Source organism: Rhincodon typus, chromosome 9, assembly GCF_021869965.1.
Source record: "Rhincodon typus isolate 14 chromosome 9, sRhiTyp1.1, whole genome shotgun sequence".
Taxonomy (NCBI): Eukaryota; Metazoa; Chordata; class Chondrichthyes; order Orectolobiformes; family Rhincodontidae; genus Rhincodon; species Rhincodon typus.
Window position 1 is genome coordinate 74,467,039 of NC_063340.1, and position 20,456 is coordinate 74,487,494.

The 20,456-nt window shown below is 38.8% G+C and overlaps 2 protein-coding genes across 3 annotated transcripts in view; one reads left to right on the top strand and one right to left on the bottom strand.

Moving 5' to 3' along the window:
• Nucleotides 1-3,205, top strand: part of mtr (5-methyltetrahydrofolate-homocysteine methyltransferase) — a 60,739-nt gene extending 57,534 nt beyond the window's left edge. For both annotated transcript variants that reach the window (XM_048600766.1, XM_048600765.1), the window contains one exon: nucleotides 1,154-3,205. In XM_048600766.1, coding sequence (XP_048456723.1) covers nucleotides 1,154-1,240 — 87 coding nt within the window. In that variant the 3' untranslated portion in view covers nucleotides 1,241-3,205. The remainder of the gene's footprint in view (nucleotides 1-1,153) is intronic.
• Nucleotides 3,206-4,545: 1,340 nt separating this feature from the next.
• The window catches only part of adpgk2 (ADP-dependent glucokinase 2), a 38,930-nt gene continuing 23,019 nt past the window's right edge, over nucleotides 4,546-20,456 (bottom strand). Inside the window, exons 5-6 of the mRNA XM_048600767.1 lie at nucleotides 18,194-18,330; nucleotides 4,546-8,353 (exon numbers count right to left, since the gene is read on the bottom strand). Of these exons, the coding sequence (XP_048456724.1) occupies nucleotides 7,686-8,353; nucleotides 18,194-18,330 (805 nt within the window). The 3' untranslated portion in view covers nucleotides 4,546-7,685. The remainder of the gene's footprint in view (nucleotides 8,354-18,193; nucleotides 18,331-20,456) is intronic.

The window sequence follows — 20,456 nt, forward strand, 5'->3', positions numbered from 1 at the left end:
CATAAAGTTAACATAGGGCTTAAACTCTGCTTTGTGACTTCTTTTGTCACTGCTTTTAATACAGCACTGAGGTGTGGATTTTGGGATTGAATTTGTATTGTCAATGTATTCTGAATGCCATCCTAATTGCCTAAGGCTGCCATTGAATAAAACTGAGAAATTCCCAAGATGGGACCACAGGGAGAACTGAGTGATGAGTTTTTAGGGAATTTCCTGCAAAACCAAATAAAGAGCAAACATAAAGGATGCTATTGGTAGATATTGAGTTCGATGCACCATGTAGTAAATGAATTGGGTAAAATCGATGTACAGAGGGCAAGAGAGGAGCACTATTTCAGGTTTATGAAGATATTAAATGGAAAATTAGATTTTCATTATGAAAGATCATATAGTGGTAGGGCATAAGAATCTGGTTCTTGAGCTATCCTGGTTATTGCAAAACTCAATGAATCATTTTGAGTAGTTGACACATGCAGGTAACAAAAACAAAATCCCAGGTTCACACCGAAGTGTGAAATTATTGACTTCAGTTAAGCCAAAGCAGTTATGCCCAAAAGGTAGCGAACGACAATGGGACAAGGAATCAGCACAATTTCCGATTCTTGATCCTTATGCAGAGACACCTGCTGCATTTGTTGAGGTGAGGTTCAGACCCAGTTTTATAGATCTCCCATAGATGAATCGTCTGCTAAAATCTTCTATTCAAGGCTCACACATCCAATAATTACCATTTTAGTAAATTGCCATCCTTTGAAAAAGATAATTTTATATTCCTCCCAATTTTATTTTAAAAGCAGCTGCTGTTTACCATATAACACCAACATTAAAAGTAATTGTGAGCCAAACAAAAAGGACTTAAAAGTATATGTCAAACTCAATACCACAAAAATTATGTTCAATCTAATGAATGCAACAGTTTGTGTTTTAATTTTTTTAGTTTTATTATCCAGAGAATATTTTAAACCTACATTCTACATTTAAAACCATAAAGTGCAGAATCATCTTATGAAGCAGATTTTTTAAATGTAAAATGTACAAGGATGGCATATTTTGAATTTGCAGATCAATGTCTAGATCAGGAGTTAAACCTGTGTATTGATGTGATAGTTTGTTGGAATTTTCAAATTCATATGAATGTGAAATTGATTTACAGGTCCAGGATTATGCAGCCAGAAAACAGATGAAAGTAGAAGACATTGAGAAATGGCTGGGACCCATTTTAGGATATGATACTGACTGATAGTTAATACACATCATATTGAGGTGCCTTTAAGTTGGTCTTACGCACAGAATGTTTAGTCCTGCTGCATTTTTCTCATGTTACAAGAAGTATTTTTCCTTAAATGTTGTTTAAATGTCATCCTAAACTAGCAGTTTGGAACTCATAAATTATCAGCCATCTCAAATTCTATTTCTACTAAAATGTATTGAGTTTGTAAGAATATTCTCTCACTCTGTCTCTCTCAGCTTCACCTCCTTCAGGTCATGTTATTCCCAGAGCCAGTACTTCCAGTTCCTGGCACAATGTATACCCAGCTCCCAGGCTACTTTCTCTTAACAATATTCAGTATTAAAGTAACTTGCAAACAAATATTTCAATGATCACCCAGTTTCTAATGTTCTCAATTGGTAGCAGTTGCTAATTTCAAGCAATTAGTTCTTTTAAAAAACACCCAGTAAAGGTTAACAAACAGGTTTCATGGAAAAAAAAAAGTCAGTCTAAATGCCTAAGTTAATACGAGATGAGTGCAACATTGTAAAACACATGGTATCATCAAATAGTGGCATTAAGGATCTGCTCTTATTTGTCCTCCCTCACTTTTGAGTATTAGAACATTGTGGGGTGGAAGGGAATGGCAGAGCAGACAAATTGTTGCTAATTTATTGCATGGCTTGAGGTAATTAGCTTAATATCTTACTGCTTTATTCTACTTTTTCACAATCAAGAAAAATTTAAAAAGTAAATGCACATGCACAGCAGCCCATTACTAAAATTCTCATTTTGAACTACATGTAGAATGCAAAACCAGTGTTTTGGATGTATGTGAATTATTTAACCATGTTTCTAAGTGGCTGATATTCCTCAAGTTTTCTTCAGTGATCAACAATGTACATAATTCTATATTACCTGTTCACTAGCTCTTCTGCAATGTATGTTCAGTATCATTTGCCAAGAAATTACATACTTCTGTCACATTGATCATTTAAACAATGCTCATGTGTTAAGAAGGAGAATGACAGGATACAAGAAAATGGGGGTGGAACTAGCCATTTATCCACTTGAACCTTAGGTCAGACCTGACTCCATATTCTTTAATTACTTTGTCTAACAAAAGGCTATCACCATTACTTTTTAAAAATAATAATTAATCTATCAGTTGCTGTTGACAGAAGGGTGTTCCAAACTATCACCCTTCAAATGTGAAGTGCTTCCTGACGTTACTTGAGGGATCTGGCTCTTAATTTTCCAATTGGTCTCCTCAACACAGGGAAGCACCCTCACAGCATCCATCCTGCCAACGTGCCCTCAGGATCTTTATATTTTTGCAGTTGGGATTTTATTTTCCACAACTTGCTTCCCAGGTCCTGTAAAACAGAGGCTAATTATTCCTCTGCCACTACTGCACTGGCTATAATCTTCTGGTTAAACATAGACAAAAGTATGAAAACCTTAACCTTCCTGTTCTACTTGGTAAACAATTACACTCTGCATTCATTCACTCAAAAATGGGATTAAAGATAAAAATTCTATGCAAAAACATTAGGGCCATTGTATGTATTGCAGTTTCAGTATCACCATTAAAATGTGAATGGCATCTAGTAGTGAGCTAGGCTTACATTAAGCACTGGTTAATAGTATTTTAATTTATAAATATTACCTCTGTCACTTATTGTCATGCTAAATACATGCTTAGATGTTTGGATCAAGTTCTGGTTAGAGCACTGAAATGTTTCACTAAGTCCCAGGTATCAGTTTCTCATGAAGGTCAAGAGAATTCTTGATTCAACTCAGAACACCATCCAGGCTAACCATGGAGTCATTAAAGCAGATGTCAATGAAGCTGCCAATAAACTGAGCTAAATCTGGCCATTCAATAATTTTTAATAATGTTAAGATGCTGCACAACATGCCTTCAATCTCAAACTAATGTTTTTAAATATATTTTGAAGAGCTCCTTTAAGATTGCATTTACTGCAATTTTGTTTAAAGAGTGTAAAAATACTTATTTCTAATCTGTATTTTGATCATGTTTAAATATTAATGTATATAAATGTGAATGAAATGTAACTTTAATGGAAGATTTTCATTTATGGGATGAATAAAGTTTTGTTTGAACAGTTTTTTGTCAAGACATATGGCACTTTGATTCAAAAGTGAAGGATCTACAGAGATACATTTCTCTATTTGGTAAAGTAGTCTCCTTGTATGCAAGACTAAAATGGAAAATAGTTTGACTTGCTCAAGAGTAATGATAAGAACACAAAACACATCATTCAGCAGCCAAGTAGTATATTGTGGAAGAAGCAGTCACTGTACTTAATTTAGCTAAGATAGCAAAGGGTCACTTGTTACATCAGCAGTTATCACAATCTGTTTGATTACTAATAGTCAGCTATTGTCCCAATGACACAATTTCTTCACCCCGAATGAAGCAGATGACCCATAGTCAATGCAGCAGCCTACTATTGAAATACCCTCACTGTTCAATGAGGACAATTTAAGGAGGCTCAATTTTGTTTGAGAACATGTCAATTTCAAGAAACTTAACTTGATGCCTCCCCAAAGGTCTCCTGTTCTAGAGGCTTGTCCATTTTCTAAAGGAGTGAAACTTAGAATCATCTACTCAGTTTTAATCCTAGTTTAGCTGGATGATGTTTAAGATGATCACATCATCTTAAAAGTGCTACTTGAGTTGCTCAATGTCCATTCCTAGTAATGATAATTAAATGCACAGACTATAATAATGTAAAATGATTATATTACTTGACTGGATTTAAATCATGCCATGATAATTTGGGAATTTGAATAAACCGGTCAGTAATGGTCAGGTAAAAGAAAAACCATAAATGAAAGCTTCTATAATGATGTAAAAGACCCAGTTGGATCATTATCCTTCTAAGAGGGTCTACCATCGTTACCCCATTTGACCTACATGCCATTTCAATCCCACACTACATGACTAACTCACTGGCATCTAAAATAGCCAAACTAGCCTTACAAATTATTAAATAGCAAACATTGAGGAAAAAGTTTCGGCCAAGTCATATTCACAAAGGTTAACCTAAAATGAGCTTTTCCACTTCATGATTTTCTAGCATTCCATTATTTGCACTATACTCCTAACAGCAGGAAGCAGTTGTCATTCAGAAGTTGTGCCAATAGATCAGTTGCAGCCTCCATCTCAACCAAAACGATGGACACTTTTCAGTTGGTGAATAATTAGGCAATTAAATATTCAATCAGTTTATTGGAAACAAGTACAAAATAAAATGGGTATTTCATCTGAAGCATTATAGGGAAAATAAAGCAGCTCATAACAACGGTTGAAAGTTTGAGAAATTTAATTAAATTTTGTCATGCCACAAAAAGCAAAGTCATTGTTTCAAGCAAGTTAAATACATTTCTTCACATTCCCACCAGAAGGGCATGATCAACAATAATGTACATATCATCTACCCATCCCTGAGGCTATTTGGAATGGTGCAGCAGTATTTTTTTTAAAAAGTCATACCCTGTATAAAATCTGTGACTATATAAAAGCAAGCTCGTGGCTACTACAAGGATTCAAACAATGTTGAGATCCCATCTTAAGAATCTGGATTTATTCAAATAAGAACATTGCACATCACACAACTAACAGCAATTTCAGGAGCCAGGATCCCAGTGTTGGTGTATCAATTTAAGTTATGGAATGTAACATAGGCAGTTATTAATTTTGTGTACACTGGGCAACAAGTTATTGGACAAATCTAAAATATTTATTGCATGTTGTTGACAAAGTCATATTTCTAGATTGGTCAAAAACATCAAAAGGTATTCAAAACAAACCAGTCTTCCACTTTGGTCATTTAGAGTGTCATTTAAAATTTGAGCTCTTCATACAGTGGACATATCATATCACGTGGAGAACCTCACTAGTTATTTTTGAATGCATTTGTTTTTAAAATATATAGCTATCAGAATTGCTCACTCAACATTACTACAAAGATTATGAAAGAATAACCTAATAACAGGATGGCCTAGCAATAGATAATTTACAGTTAAATTTCAAAACTTGGATTAAAGTTGGTTATCAACTAAATGCAAGAGAATATAGCTTCATATTCACAAGAATGGCTCAGGTATGATCTTTCAATGAAAGTAAAATATATACTTAGCAAATAAACTTTTTAAATCGAAAGCTTTTTTTAAAAATCAAAATGTATAGTTACATCATTTGTTTTAAAGACCTTTTAAGTTACACGGACTAATGAACAAATGCTGATTAAAAGAATGATCAGTGCAAAAACACTATACCATTTATCATATTAAACAGCAGTATCAAATTTGTTTTCAATAATTGGCATCTATTAAAAATGTACCCCTTTTGGCAAAGACTCACTTAAAAACAATGAGGCGGAAATCAGTCAAAAAGGTCACTATTTAATAAAATAGCCTGTGTTTCAGAGTAGGATGGGGGAAAAAAAGTGGAAAGAGGTCAAGATTTTCTTTCATGCTTGACACAAAAAGCATTTCTCAGTAGGTAAAGCAATTTTATATAATTCTTATTTAAGTAGCACCTTTTCAACATTAAATATCCAAAGGCACTCAGATTTAGCAAAACTCTAGTAAGTTCACTGCTACTCACCTCATTACAACAGAATGTTAAGCTTCCAGCCTTCCAAAAACAATATTGTTGGTGCACTGGCTGTGCACCATTTCCAATGAATTTCTCAAAAGTTTTTCAGTTAACCTCCAAATTTCAGTTAGCAATGATCTCTTTGTTGCGTGATTAAATAACATCCAGAGAAAACATAGGCACAGGTTTTACAAGTCGCTCAAACCTGATCACTGTTCAGTTTGATCTGGACCTCAACATTTACTTGATTCCTCCATACTCCTATTAAGTCTCATTTAATAAAAACCCATCAAATGCTGTCTAGAAATTTTCAATTGACATGGCAACGACAGTCTTGTTGGAAGGGAAGGAAGTGATAGATTTTCATTATAGTGTAATGAATAAAGTGCTTCCTGATTTGACACCTAACTAGCAGAACTCTGGTTATAAGTGAGTGTCTGCTTGATTTGGATCCCCAGCCTCCAAAAAGGAAAAATTTTAACACTAATGCAATTTAAAATAAAATTACACTTTTATCCGTGTTATTATTTTGACCCATCACATGGTTAACCTACTAAAGCAGTTTTATTTTCATATTTTCCCAGATCCATTCACATTATCATGGTAATTTACATTTTCCTCACATTATGAAAAAGAAAACTAAGTGTAAAACAAGGAATACAGTTTTATACTTCTTGCTAAAAATTGAAGGACAATACCCCCTTCAGCTTTTTGAATATACAAATAGTCAGCAAAATTCTGTTTTCTGCTGAAATTATTGAAAGTTTACATTGAAGTGACAATGTTCAGCAGTTTGAGAGCTGAGTAGATTCCCTATTAGAGAGCTCCCAGTTTGTTTCAGACTTGTCCAGTTATTTTAACTCTAACCTTCTCAAAAGAGAAGGTATGTAGTTCAGAGAGGAAGGAGAGGCCAAATATACCACAGAAAAGATATCAAACCACAGACTAGAAAATGCCTACCCGTATTAACAGATCTGAGCGAGGGAGGAAACGCTAGGATAGGCTCCGATGTTCAATAGGGAGAGAAGGGCAGAACAGTCAAATGTTCCCATATTCAATTGTGGGTAAATGTTCCCACACTCCAATCAGGCTGATTGGAGATAAATGTTACAAGTATGGTGAGAGCAAACACATCATGACTGGCTTCTCTATCTTCCCTGTCCACGACCAAAGAAACAACCTATCTAAACTCACTAGGGCATTTGTGGTGTCCTTAACAGCTGCCTGTGCTCCTGGAAATGAATTAGGAATGACCAGAAATAAGAAAAAAAAAAGCAAGATATACAGAGACTATATAACATCCTATTAGGAAGAAAAAGCAACACAGGACTGAATTGCACCTGAGAATAGTCACAGACTTAGCTCAGTTTCAACAGGCCACTTTGGCAGCCACGAGGATGTAAAATACTGACTGAAAAGTGAAGATGGAATGCACCAAGCTTTATATAATAGTGCAATGTCTGGCTCAAGTTCAGAGTATTCCTAAGAAAATGGGGAGCTGTAACTAAATAAAATACTATGTTTTCAATATTGTCACAGCTGTCAGAAACAAAACGGACAAAAAAGTATAAACCAAAATTCCACCTTATAAAATTGAGGACCATGGAATAATTTATACAAACATTGTGAAAAATGAATAGTTAAACAATACCCAAGAACCTCCATGTTGATTACAAGAGGCCAAAGTATACACAGTCGATTATAAAATTTTATTTTTGGAGGGTGTGAAGGGTGGGAAGGAAGGTGCAAGCATGAAAACGTATGAAGCTCCCTCAAGGTAATAAGCAAGGATTGAAACATATGCTGGTTCCAACCTTCTCCTCTGCTTCAGAGCGAGAAAGGTTATTAGATCTGCAGAACCAAGCTGGCTGCAGAAACATTATCACCACCACCCACAGTCTGATAGACCTCAGTACATACTAGCACTGGAGCAACACAAATTTCATAGTTGTACTCCTCCCAGCAAGAAACAGGGCGATCTTCTTCAAGCAGAATTTTCTTACTCCCTTGTTCACGGCTTATAGAAAAAGAATCATCCATAATCAACTTGGCTTTGCTGGTGTCAATATTTGGTGAGCCACAAACATGGCGATTTGCAGTTAGTGAAGCTTTGGCAGCTGCTGACATGGTGTTTCTCCAAAAGGACCCTTTAGCAATAATGATTGCCTGGAAAGCAAGAGTATGAACATGCAGACGTGTCAGTCTGTGGTGTGTGCTTTTTATTTCCTGAGAATTTAGGATACGATACACATCCCGCATTTGATCAAGTACATTTGCTACTCTTGGGTAAGGGTCAGACAAGACAGTGATATTGGATCCCTTTAACATGCTAAGAAGATTGGGTAACTCTTGTTCATTCATTCCTAACGAGTCTACATGAGTGACGACATGGGATAGAAGTTTGCTCAGAACACTGCCGTCCACAAAAGAAGCCATTTCAAAATGGATTCCAGTGGTGCTATCAATTGATAACATGAGATCCTGGAGCAATCTTAACCGCTCATCAAGTTGACCTGTAAGAAAAGAAAGAAGTTTGTTAATGCATCATAATGATGCATTGGTACATTCTAATTGTTCAAAAATAATATTTTTGGCATGGAGTGTACAGTAAGTAAAACTATGCCAGTTTCCTCAACCAACCCAATATGAATTGCAAACTTTTCTCCAAAAATAGCAAACAAGCAGAAAAAAAATTGTTCAATATACAAACATTACCAAGCTATTCATATTATGTACAGACAGAGCTAAATTCCCAAGGATAATTTGGTTTGTTTTGACACATTAAGCAAGTCACTTCCAATTAATAAAATGTCAAGGTCATTTTCATTTCTTCAGTCAACATCAATATATGTCTTTTACTTGATAATTATGACCAACAGCTGAAGTAATGAATAGATGTATCCATACCATCTCATGTGATTAAGGGAGGAGGGTGTGGAGGATGGAATTATTCAACTTGGGGACACCCTTGGGTGACTGTGTGTGGATTCTGCACATTCTCCCCATGTCTGTGTGGGTTTCCTCCAGGTGCTCCAGTTTCCTCCCATAGTCCAAAGATGTGCAGGTTAGGGGGAATGGGCTATGCTGAATTGCCCATGGTATCCAGGGATGTGCAGGCTAGGTAGATTAGCCACGGGAAATGCAGGGTTATAGGGATAGGGTGGGGGATTGGGTCTGAGTGGGATGCTCTTCGGAGGGTCAATGTGGACTTATTAGGCCAAAATGGCCTGTTTCCACACTGTAGGAATTCTATGATGATCAATGGTTTTTAAAGCAAGTTTCATTGTGCTGCATTCAACTTCAAAAGATGCTCTGATTTACTTAACATGCGAAGGAAGTCACTTTAGAGTAGAGCAACGGTCTGGAAGCTAAATTAGTTTCCATTCAATCCCTGAAGCCAACCATAACTGGTAAAAGCCAATTAAAAAAAAATTTCCAAATCCAAAATTTTAAATGAATCCTCAAATAAAATGTGGTGTTCCTAGAAGTAGCAGATTCTTGCCTACCCTCAACTGGCTCTCTACGTTTTGACACGGGGAGAAAATTCAGCAACTCAAAGGTACGGCACTGCACCGTACTACACAATTTTGTTACAACGCTGTATTGCTCTGATGGGATAAAAACTGAACCTAAAACGTCAATGTGTTTGACTAATTTTGAAGCAAATTAAATACATAAAATTCATATTTATTATTAACCAAAGAAATCATGCAAATGAAAAACAGAAAGGAGGCTGGGATAATTAAATTTGTAGGCCAAAGAGCGAGCACATAGGAGCATTTTGTTAATAAAGAAGAGGGAGAGGAAGGGTTACAGGCAGATGTCAACATAAATCGTCTTTTGGAGGCTTGAAAAAGTAGAATTGAAATGACTCATACGCCAAATAGAATACCAAGGGAGCACACACCAAATGCCTTGGTGTGCATGCACTGTCGAGGATAGCAATGGGAGTTGGGAAACAAAGTACACTGTTCCTGGCCATTATTACACATGCAGAATTGAAATTAACTCTGATTTATCCTTAGCTGTTTATTGGCCAACTACTTAAATGACGAAGGAGTCAAAAATAGAAACTACGTACATACAGAAAACTGAAGAGAAAAAAAGAGAAAAGGTGGAACAACAGCAATAGAAAAAAAAAATCTGTCGCAAGAGATGCACATGTTTTGTAGGGATAGACACAGATTCAAGTTAGATATTATTAGCTATCAAGGAGTGCTTGATTGTGCAAAGCAATATGGCCGAATACAACTACAATCAGAAACTGAAGGACAGTGTCCATAAGCAGCTTTCAAATTACTAGTGAGGTAAATTGTACTCTAATATTTATGGACAACGCAACAACTTCAGACTAGGATCAATCAATCAATAAATAAATCAATCAATAAATCAGTAAGTAAGTAAGTAAATAGCTATTAGGTGGTGTGCCACTCTTGCGTTAGTATTGCATAAACAGCATCACTGTGGCCCACTATTGAAATGCTTTGAATGATGTTAAGGTGTATTTGTGCATCAGATACAAACCAAGCTTGCCACAGTAAATTAGGCATGTCTACACACTACATACAGTCTACATATCTTTAAGTGACATGATGAGTGTTAATAACTCAGTTATTAACTTTTACAATAATAAAAAGAACTGCATTTTTGGTGATTTCCCACATCCAAAGTGCTGGGAGAAATTCAGCCGGTCTGGCAGCATCTGGAGAGATAAAACCTGTTAATGTTGCAAATCCAGTGACCAGTTTTGACAAAATATTACTACTCTCAATGCTAACAGTTTTTTCTTTCTATAGATGCTGCTAGGCCTACTGAGTTTCTTCCAGCACTTTGTTTTTAATGTGTTAACTTTTACGAGTTGAGTCTCATCCTTCCAGTACTTAACTGTCATTAGGAGTTCTTAAAAAATTTAGTCCAATTTTTTTTGACTGTAAGAGATTTGATCTGCTGCTTACAACAACTTGCCATGTAAAAGTTAATGGAAATTGAATGGGCAACAACCAATTCTATTCATTTGTCTGAATTCTTGCTTGGTCACTTCCCAGAATTGTACATTCTGGCCCAATGTCTCAAAAGGCAAATGGAAAACAATCAAGGTTTAAAAAAAAAAGTCTGTATACAAGATTCAACTACTAAACTGTTTCTTTCACCAAGTCAGTTTCAGATCTAGGCCGTTTTGATAAGTGTAATAAGATATACTCAAACATTTATCAAAAAGGTCAGCAAAATTAATTCCAACTATATGGTTTAATAATTTTAAGTTTATTGATCTAATAAATGATCAATATTGTATTACCTGTGAAAATGTTTACCACATCCCTTTTCACTCAAATCCAATACAAAATTCTACATCACTCCATGGTAGTCAGTTGAAGAGAAACTAGAGGTGGATTTACACTAAATAATTGCTGCTGGATGAAGCTGTTTCTGTTGATGACATTCAATGTAGACATGAGAACACTGCGGTCTTTAACATTAACAGTATCCTCCGTGTCGTTAAAACAGTTGTCCTTTAAACAGTTAAGTTTCAACATTACCATATTTCATTCAGAAACTAGGGTCTTAAATATGAACAAAGGAAACTACGGAAATATTAGGGGCAAGGTGGCTATGGTGGATTGGCTAAATGAATTAAAGCAATTGCTGGCAGACAAGCAACAGCTAGTTCTATAGAAATAGTACGTGATCTATAGATGTATAATTCACCTAGGCACAAACATCCAAAAGGGAGAGGTAAATCAAATCAATGCTAACAAAAGATGTTAAAGACTACATTAAATTAAATGGATGTAGCTTATAAAAGGATACTAGAAAGACTGGCAAACTAGAGTACTGGGAACAATTTCAAACCCAGCAGCAGAGGACCAAGAAACTGACAAAAGAAAAATGAGAATACGAATGTAAGCCAGCAAGAAATACAGTTTGTAAAAGTTTCATAAAGTATGTGGAAAGAAAAGATTAGCTCAGACAAAATGAGCACATTAAAAGTTGAGACATGAGAACAAGGAAATTCTTACAGAAATAAAGCAATTAGTTTGCTTTGTCTTCACAATGATACAGAAAATCTCCCAGAAATACTAGGTGTTAAGGAACTTGTGGAACTCAAAAATATTAGTATTATTAAAAAGATAGTACTTCTAAAAAGTTAACCAAGGATCAAATTCCATGGACCTGAAGAACTGCGTTCCAGTGTTAAAGGAAGTAGCTATACAGATAGATAACCAATTAATTGTTGTTTAAAATTCTACAGATTCTGGAAAGGCTCCAGCAGAAAGTAGCAAACATAACCCCACTATTTAAAAAGGGAGGGAGGGGGAAAATGGGAACTACAAATGTTAGTTTAGCGTTAGAAGCAGCTATGTCTATTTTAAAAGGATGTGACATCGAAAAGACTTAGTAAATCTGGATATTGCTAAAATTGGGCACAGACACCACGTATACATGAAAAGGGAAATCATGTTTGACAAACTTGGGAATTTTTTGAGGATTTCACTTGCAGCATGGATAAAGGAGAATCAAGAGATGCAATTGGATTTTTAAAAGGTTCTTGGTAAAAATTCCATACAGGAAGTTAGTCAACAAAATTGGAACTTATAGGATGTAGTGGCATGGATTGAGAATTGGTTCAAAGAAAGCAGACGGGATAGGCATCATTCTTAGGGATAGCAAGAACTGCAGATGCTGGAGTCAGAGTCAATACAGTGTGGAGCTAGAGGAACACAACAGGTCAGGCAGCATCAGAAGAGCAGGACAGTTGACATTTCAGGCCTGGACCCTTCATCAGGACTGGGAAGGGGGAAGGGAGCTGGGAAACAGAGGGAAAGAAGGGCGAGACCGGGTTCTGAAGAAGGGTCTAGGCCCGAAACGTCAGCTTTCCTGCTCCTCTGATGCTGCTTGGCCTGCTGTGTTCATCCAGCTCTACACCTTGTTATCTCGGAAACTGGGGGAAGCTTAGTGAGATGGTGCTAGGTGGATGCAGGTAGGGGTAGTGGATATTGGTCAAAGGTAAGAGTGGGGTGGATAGGTGGGGAAGATGATGGACAGGTAGTGTCAGGTCAAGGAGGCAAGGATAAGGGAGGTTGGACATGAGATGAGGCCAAGGGTGGGGAGATTTTGAAACTGGTAAAATCCACGTTTTGGCCATCGGGCTGTAGGCTCCAAGGTGGAATAGGAGGTGTTGCTTCTCCAGTTTGCGTGTGGCATCATTATGGCACTGGAGGCAGCCCAGGATGGACATGTCACCAAGGGAGTGAGAGGGGGAGTTGAAATGGTTAGCAACTGGTTGTTGATTATAGCGTAGAGTGCAGGTGCTCCGCAAATCTATCTACATTTGGTCTCACCGATGTAGAGAAGTCCACACTGGGAGCAACAGATACAGTAGACCAGGTTGGAGGATGTACCTCCTGCGGTTGCAAGGAAAGGTGCCGGGTGTGGTGGGGTTGGTGGGGAACGTGGAGCAGACGAGGTGGTCTTGGAGTGAGCGGTCCCTACGAAAGGCAGATAGGGGTGGAGAGGGAAATTTCTTTGTTGGAGTTGTCAGATTGTAGGTGGTGGAAATGGCAGAGGATGATATGCTGGATGAGGAAGTCGCTGGGGCAGTATGAGAGGACCAGGGGAACGCTCTATTTTTGTTGGGGAGAGGGGGTTCGAGGGCAGAAGTGCAGGAAATGCAAGAGATGCGGTTGAGGGCATCTTTGATCAACAGGGGAGTGGTGAGTTGTGGTCCTTGACATAGGAGGACATCAGCGACGTCCGGGAGTGGAACGCCCCATCTTGGGAGCGGAGGCAGAAGAATTGGAAGTAAGGGATCACATTCTTGTGGGAGGGTGGGTGAGAGGAGATGTCGTCAAGGTAGCTGTGGGAGTCGATGGATTTGAAATAGGTGTCGGTGCTGAGATGGTTACCGAATATGGAGACAGAGGAGTCCAGGAAGGGGAGGAAAGTATCAGAGATAGTCCAGGTGAATTTGAGATTGCAGTAAAACTGATGAACTGTTCAAGCTCCTCATGGGAGCACGAGGCAGCACCGATACAGTCATTGATGTAGCAGAGGAAGAGATGAGGGATGGTGCCAGTGTAACAACGGAAGACTGACTGTTCCACCTTCATTCTTAGAATGGCAGGCTATCAGTCAAGTTCCACAAGAAATCGGTGCTGAGTCCATAACTGTTCACAATCTTTGTTAGTGTTTTAGATAGAGGACAACTGTAATATTTTAAAGATTTGCTGATGACAAAACCAGGATGGAACACAAGTTGTGAGGAGGATGTATGGAAACTACAAATAAGCTAGGTGAGTGGGCTACATTATGCTATACGAAATGTGATCGGGCTAAGTGTGAAGATATCCACTTTGGTACAGAAGAAAGGCAGATTATTTTTTGAGAGGGAGTGATAGGGAAGTGCTGGTGGCCAAAAGGACCTCGGTATTCTGGTTCATGATCATGAAAGGTCACTTGCAGGTGTAACAACTAATTAGGAAGGCAAATGGTATGTTAGCCATCATAAGGGGATTTGAGCAGATGTCTTGCTGCAATCATATAGAGCCTGAGTGAGACCTCACCTGGAGTACTGGAGAGAAATTTGGACACCTTAGTTAACGAAGAATATACTGTCATCAGTGAGTACAATGGAGGTTCACCAGACTAATCCCTGGGATGGCAGGCATGTTTTTAAAAAGAGAGAGATTGAGGAGACCTGGTCAGTATGCTCCAGAGGTTTGAAGAACAAGAGTGGTCGCTCTAAAACTTACGAAATTCTTACAAGACATGACAAATAAATGAGACGTTTGGACGAACACAGGTCAGGCAGAGGAGCAAGAAAGTTAACGTTTCAGGTCAAGACCCTTCATCAGGACTGATGAAGGGTCCCGACCCGAAACGTCAACTTTCCTGCTCCTCTAATGTTGCCTGACCTGCTGCGTTCCTTCTGCTCTTCGCTGCATTGACTCCAACTCCAGCATTTACAGTTTTTGCTATCTCCTAGAAGAGATGTTTCCCTGGTTGGCGAGTCTAGAACTAGAAGACAAATCGCAGAATAAGGGTTAAGCCAATAAGCACAAAGACAAAGAGGTATTTATTCACTCAGAAGGTGGAAAACCTTTGGGAGTTTTCTACCAGAGATGGCTGTGGAAGCTCCAGTGTATTAATAAATTTCTGGAGACTAATGACAGCGAGAAATATAGTGTGACAAAATGGCACTGAGTCAGATGACTAGCCATAATCTAATTGAATGGTTGTGCAGGCACAAGGGGCTGAAAGACCCACTCCTGTTCCTCTCTTCCAAAATAAGTAACCACTACTGGTACATGCAATCATTAAGAAGCACTCTGAATTTGGCAAATTCAAAGAATTCTTTAAAAGTTTGTTTCAAGTGCTTCAATTCGTTACTTCAAAATAACACTGAAGCAGCATAAACCATGCTAGTTATTTCATACATTAATGTTAAAATTAAAATTAGTAATAAAAAGTAGAGAATTGCAAAAGATTATAGAGAGTTATAATGGGATTTTTGTGCCGAGGCAGGTATTAGGCCAGTGGCACAAGGTATAATGTGTCGGACTTTGGATCTGAAGCCTGGAAGTTCGAATCCTACCTGGCTCGAGTGCAATGTACTGCTTAGGGTGGCATTGTAGCTCAGTGGTTAGCACTGCTGCCTCACAGTACCAGGAACCCGGGTTCAATTCCAGCCTCGGGTGACTGTGTGGAGTTTGCAAGTTCTCCCCATGTTTGTGTGGGCTTCCTTCCACATCCAAAAGATGTGCAGGTTAGATGGATTGGCCATAGGATTACAGGGAAAGGGCGGGGGCGAGGGCAGAAATGCTCTTCAGAGGGTTGGTGAGCTAGTTGGGCCAAATGGCCTGTTTCCACAATGTAGGAATAGTAATTGCATTGACTTTTCAACAATACAACTGGACTTCTTCATTCCTGTGTGTTATTTGTAAGTACAGTTTAGTTTGGATCTTTTAAAGCACATTAAAGATGCAAAGATTCAAGGACCCTCACCAAAACACATTGCAACTGTACCTTCAGAAGACAATGAATCCTTTGATGATTTGATCTGAGGGTTGTGTGTAAACACAGCATGTAATAAGCCTTCAATACAGTAGCGTTTAATTAAGTACTAGTCATCTTATCAAATGTTTAAATTCAAGGCCACTCAAAAGGAAAAGTCAAACATTTACATTAAATGTCAACACAATGCACTATGGCTCCTTTGCACCTAATATATCATTTAATAAACATAATTGCTATATCTCAAAAAATAAAAAAGTAACTTTCAAGCTAATGTCATATGTCTTAATGCATTGCTTGCATTAACTACCCATCTCCAGTTACATTGAAAAAACGTGGAGTTGCCCTCGGAACCACAACTGTCGTTCGGGGCTTAAGGACACCAAAGTGCTGCTGTTAGGAAGTTAGTTTCAAGATTTTGAATCAGCAACAGTAAAGGGACAGTGATACAGCTCCAAATCAGAATGGTGCAAGACTAAAAGGGGGAAACTTGCTAAGGCATGGTGTTCTCATGAATCTGTTGCCTCGTCCTTCAAGGCAGTAGTGGTCATGGGTTTGAAAGATGCTGTTGAAAGACCCTTGTGGAATTGAGCAGTACGTCTTGTAGATGACGCACATTGCTGCAACTGTGCATTGTTGGTGCAGGAAGTGAACGTTGAAGGTGCTGGATGGGTTGGTGGGTAACAGATTCTTTTTCCTTGGATGTGTCAAGCTTCTGGAGTGTTGTTAAACTGCTCACAAGGCAAGTGGCAAGCGTTCCATTAAACTCCTGATTTGTAAGTTGTGGATGGTAGACACGTGAGGAGTTACTTGCCACAGAGCTCCTAGCCTCTGACCGGTTCTTGTAACCACAGCATTTGTATGACTATTTCAGTTCAGGCTCTGGACAGCAGTAACTCTCAGAAATGAGGATTCAGCAACTGTAATTCCACTGATTTTGAAGAAGCAATAGTCAAATTCTCTCTCTTTGGAGATTAATGGGCTCCAACTGATTTTCCTTTTAGACCAGATGATGGTTATGGCCTGGCACGTAAATGGCAAGTAACATACCTGCCATACATCAGCCCAAACTTCACTGCTCTCTAGATCTTGTTGAGTATGGACACACCATATTTCAATATTCGAGAGGTCACGTTTGGTGTTGAATACTGTTCATTGATAACTGCACATCCCCACTACTGACCTTAAAATAGGTGGGTGGGGTGTCATTGATGATTAATCAGCAGCTGAAGATGGTTGGGTCCAGAACACTGCATAAGGAACTCTAGCAGTGATGTCCTGGAAATGAGATGATTTGCTTTCAATAACCACAATTGGTTGCCTTTGGAGCTAGATATGACCCCATCCAGAGACTTATTCCTCCAATTTCCACCAATTCTATTACGAGGACATGATACTATACGCAGTCAAATGTTGCCTTGATGCTTAGATCGCTTACTTGCAACTTATATCAGTTCAGCTCTCTGTCTATGTTTGAGCAAAGGCTGTAATGAGGTCAAGAGTCGAGTGGCCCTGGCAGAATCCAAACTGAGCATCTGAAAGTGGGTTATTTCTTTTCAAAAGTTCATAATGTGACCGAGCAGAAAACAGCTATTTTCTCATTGAAAAGGGCACTGGAAAACACTTCAGGATTAGGCTTCAGGGCTCTCCCCGCATCTTCTGGTAAACCTCCACAAAAACATTACTGGGACCAGGGAAACAGTTTGAGGAGCATAGAGTCAAAGAAGTATACAACATGGAACCAGGCCCTGTAGCCCAACACCAACTCGCCCATGCCACACAAAGAATAACAAGAGTATAACCGTGTTAACACTTGATTTTCCAATGGTATATGCATGGAACACAATTAAGTACTCAGATTCTAAATCAAAAAGATGGTGACGTTTTGACAGAGGTTAAGAAAGGCCACAAATATCCAATTTCCATGTTTGCATAAATATGAGAACAGATCTCATTTTAGTACCTCCATATTTGCAATACTGCTAAGAGAAACTGATTCTGCGCATCACCAAACTGTGCCATTGCTCCTTGGTACTCTATTGTAATTCTCTGTACAGGAAATGAATTTTGATCACAGTACATTGACATCTGGAATATGCATTTGATCTTCAGTAGCTGCAAGAAGCTCAGGGAAAAGTGTTCTGTTGATAATATGAACAATTATTTTTAAGTCAAGTTTTACTTTCAGTAATTCTGTTTATTTCAGTTTCCAACAGCAGCAATGCAACTCTAAATCTTAATCTGCAGCTTCAGTTACAAGTCTACAAGAGCTTCTGGAAACTACCTCTCTTCCTTAACAGCTTCAATTTGCATCATATAATGCAACCACATTTTACTCTCACCTGGTCGAAAGGGAAAATTATCCATCATTTGAAGCCCACTAATTATCAGTAGAGATGGTTTAAACTGCTGGAGTTGAGCCTGAAAGTCTTCAAGTGACTCCAAAATGGGATTGGAAGTGTCATGATGGACTATGAACCTAAGGAGGTCAAATAATGGATTAGTTTCAACCACTGAAAATATCAACTACAGTTAAGTACATTTATCAAATTGACATATTTAGAAACATTTAGATGGAGAGCAGGACAACACGGACAACCATATAGTGGGTGAAATCTACTCTTCTTGAAGAGTAATGGGCAAGGTGGCCGCAGGGGAAGTCAATTCACTTAATGTCCTCAATTAATTCAGGTTTAGGCAGGATGAGAAAGAGTCATCCCACCTGGCAGGTAGCCTGCAGAGACTGGTTGATCAGTTTGTGGAGTGGGATCATTTGATCTGCACTAATTTTGAAGCAGAGGAACTGAGACTACTGCTCTCAAATCGGAACCCATGCCTCATTTAAAGACTAACCCCAAAACCCCCAACCCTCCCCCCCCTAACTCAAACAACACCTGGCATTTCCAGCAGTGATCCTCCATCTTACAACCCCAGGGGAAGTGGCCCAGCAGCAGCATATCCTCCACTGTGGTGTTGCCAGTCTCTGGTTGGCCAGGACTTCCTGCCCCAAGGTGCTAATTTTGGCAGAAAATCCACCAGTTGCTTGACTGCCAGAAGATCTAGCAGGCGCTCTCACCTCAGTAGGTAATGGACTTTCGTTCTGGAAGCTCTCCCACCTTCAGACTCAGTCTGAAAATGCGAAAATCCCAACCAATGTTAATTTTCAGCTTTCTCCTTCAGCCGAGTTAGAACAATCATTTCTTGTCGTCTTTTGCGCTTGATTCAAAACATGTTTTGTTACAGGATTTACCCATATTTGGAAAGGCAAGGACTGATTAGGGATAGTCAACATGGCTTTGTGTGCAGGAAATCATGTCTCACGAACTTGATTGAGTTTTTTCAAGAAGTGACAAAGAAGATTGATGAATGCAGAGCACTGGATGTTGTCTACGTGGACTTCAGCAAGGTGTTTGACAAAGTCCTGCACGATAGACTGGTTAGCAAGGTTAGATCTCATGAAATCCAGGTACAGCTAGCCATTTGGATACAAAATTGGCTCAAAGACAGGACTTAGAGTGGTGGTGCAGGGTTGCTTTTTGGCCTGGAGGCCTGTGACCAGTATCATGCAGCAAGGCTCTGTGTTGGGTCCACTGCTTTTTGTCATTTTATATAAATGATTTGAATTTGAATATAGGTGGTATGGTTAGCAAGTTTACAGATGACACCAAAATAGGTGGTGTAGTGGACAGCGAAGGAAGTTACCTCAATTGAACAAATGGGCCAAGGAGTGGCAGATGGAGTTTAATTTAGATAAATGTGAGGTGCTGCATTTTGGTAAGGCAAATCAGGGCAGGAGTTACACAGTTGATGGTAAGGTCCCAAGAAGTTTTCCTGAACAAAAAAAAGAGATCTTGAGGTGCAGGTTCATAGCATAGTGATGGCAGCATTAGGTACGCTTGTCTTGATTGGTCACTGCATTGAATATAGGAGTTGGGATGTCATATTGCAGTTGTACAGGACAATGGCGAGGCCACTTTTGGAATACTGCATTCAATTTTGGTCTCCCTGCTATAGGAAGGATGTTGTGAAACTTGAAAGGGTTCAGAAAAGATTTACAAGGATGTTGCCAGGGTTGGAGCTCGAAGGAGAGGCTAAATAGGCTGGGGCCCTTCTCCTTGGAGAGTCGGAGACAGAGGGGTGACCTTATGGACATTTGTAAAATCATGAGAGGCATGGATAGGGCAAACAGCCAAGGTCTTTTCCGCAGGGTAACAGAGTCCAAAATGAGAGCGCATAGATTTAATGCGAGAGGGTAACGATTTAAAAGGGACCCAAGAGGGAAATTTTTCATGCAGAGGGTGGTGCACGTATGGAATGAGCTGCCAGTCGTGATGGAGTCTGTACAATTACAACATTTAAAAGGCATCTGGAAGGGTACATGAATAGGAAGGGTTTAAGAGGGATAGAGGCAAAATGCTGGGAAACAGGACTAGATTAAACTAGGATATCCGATCAGCACGGGGAGTTAGACCAAAGGGTCTATTTCTGTGCTGTACATCAATTATGACGATGTTTAACACAAACTCTCATTTTACACATTTATATTGCTCAAATTGCAGCTCTGGAATAAAAATGAATCACACTGCAGGTGATCTTATAGTGACA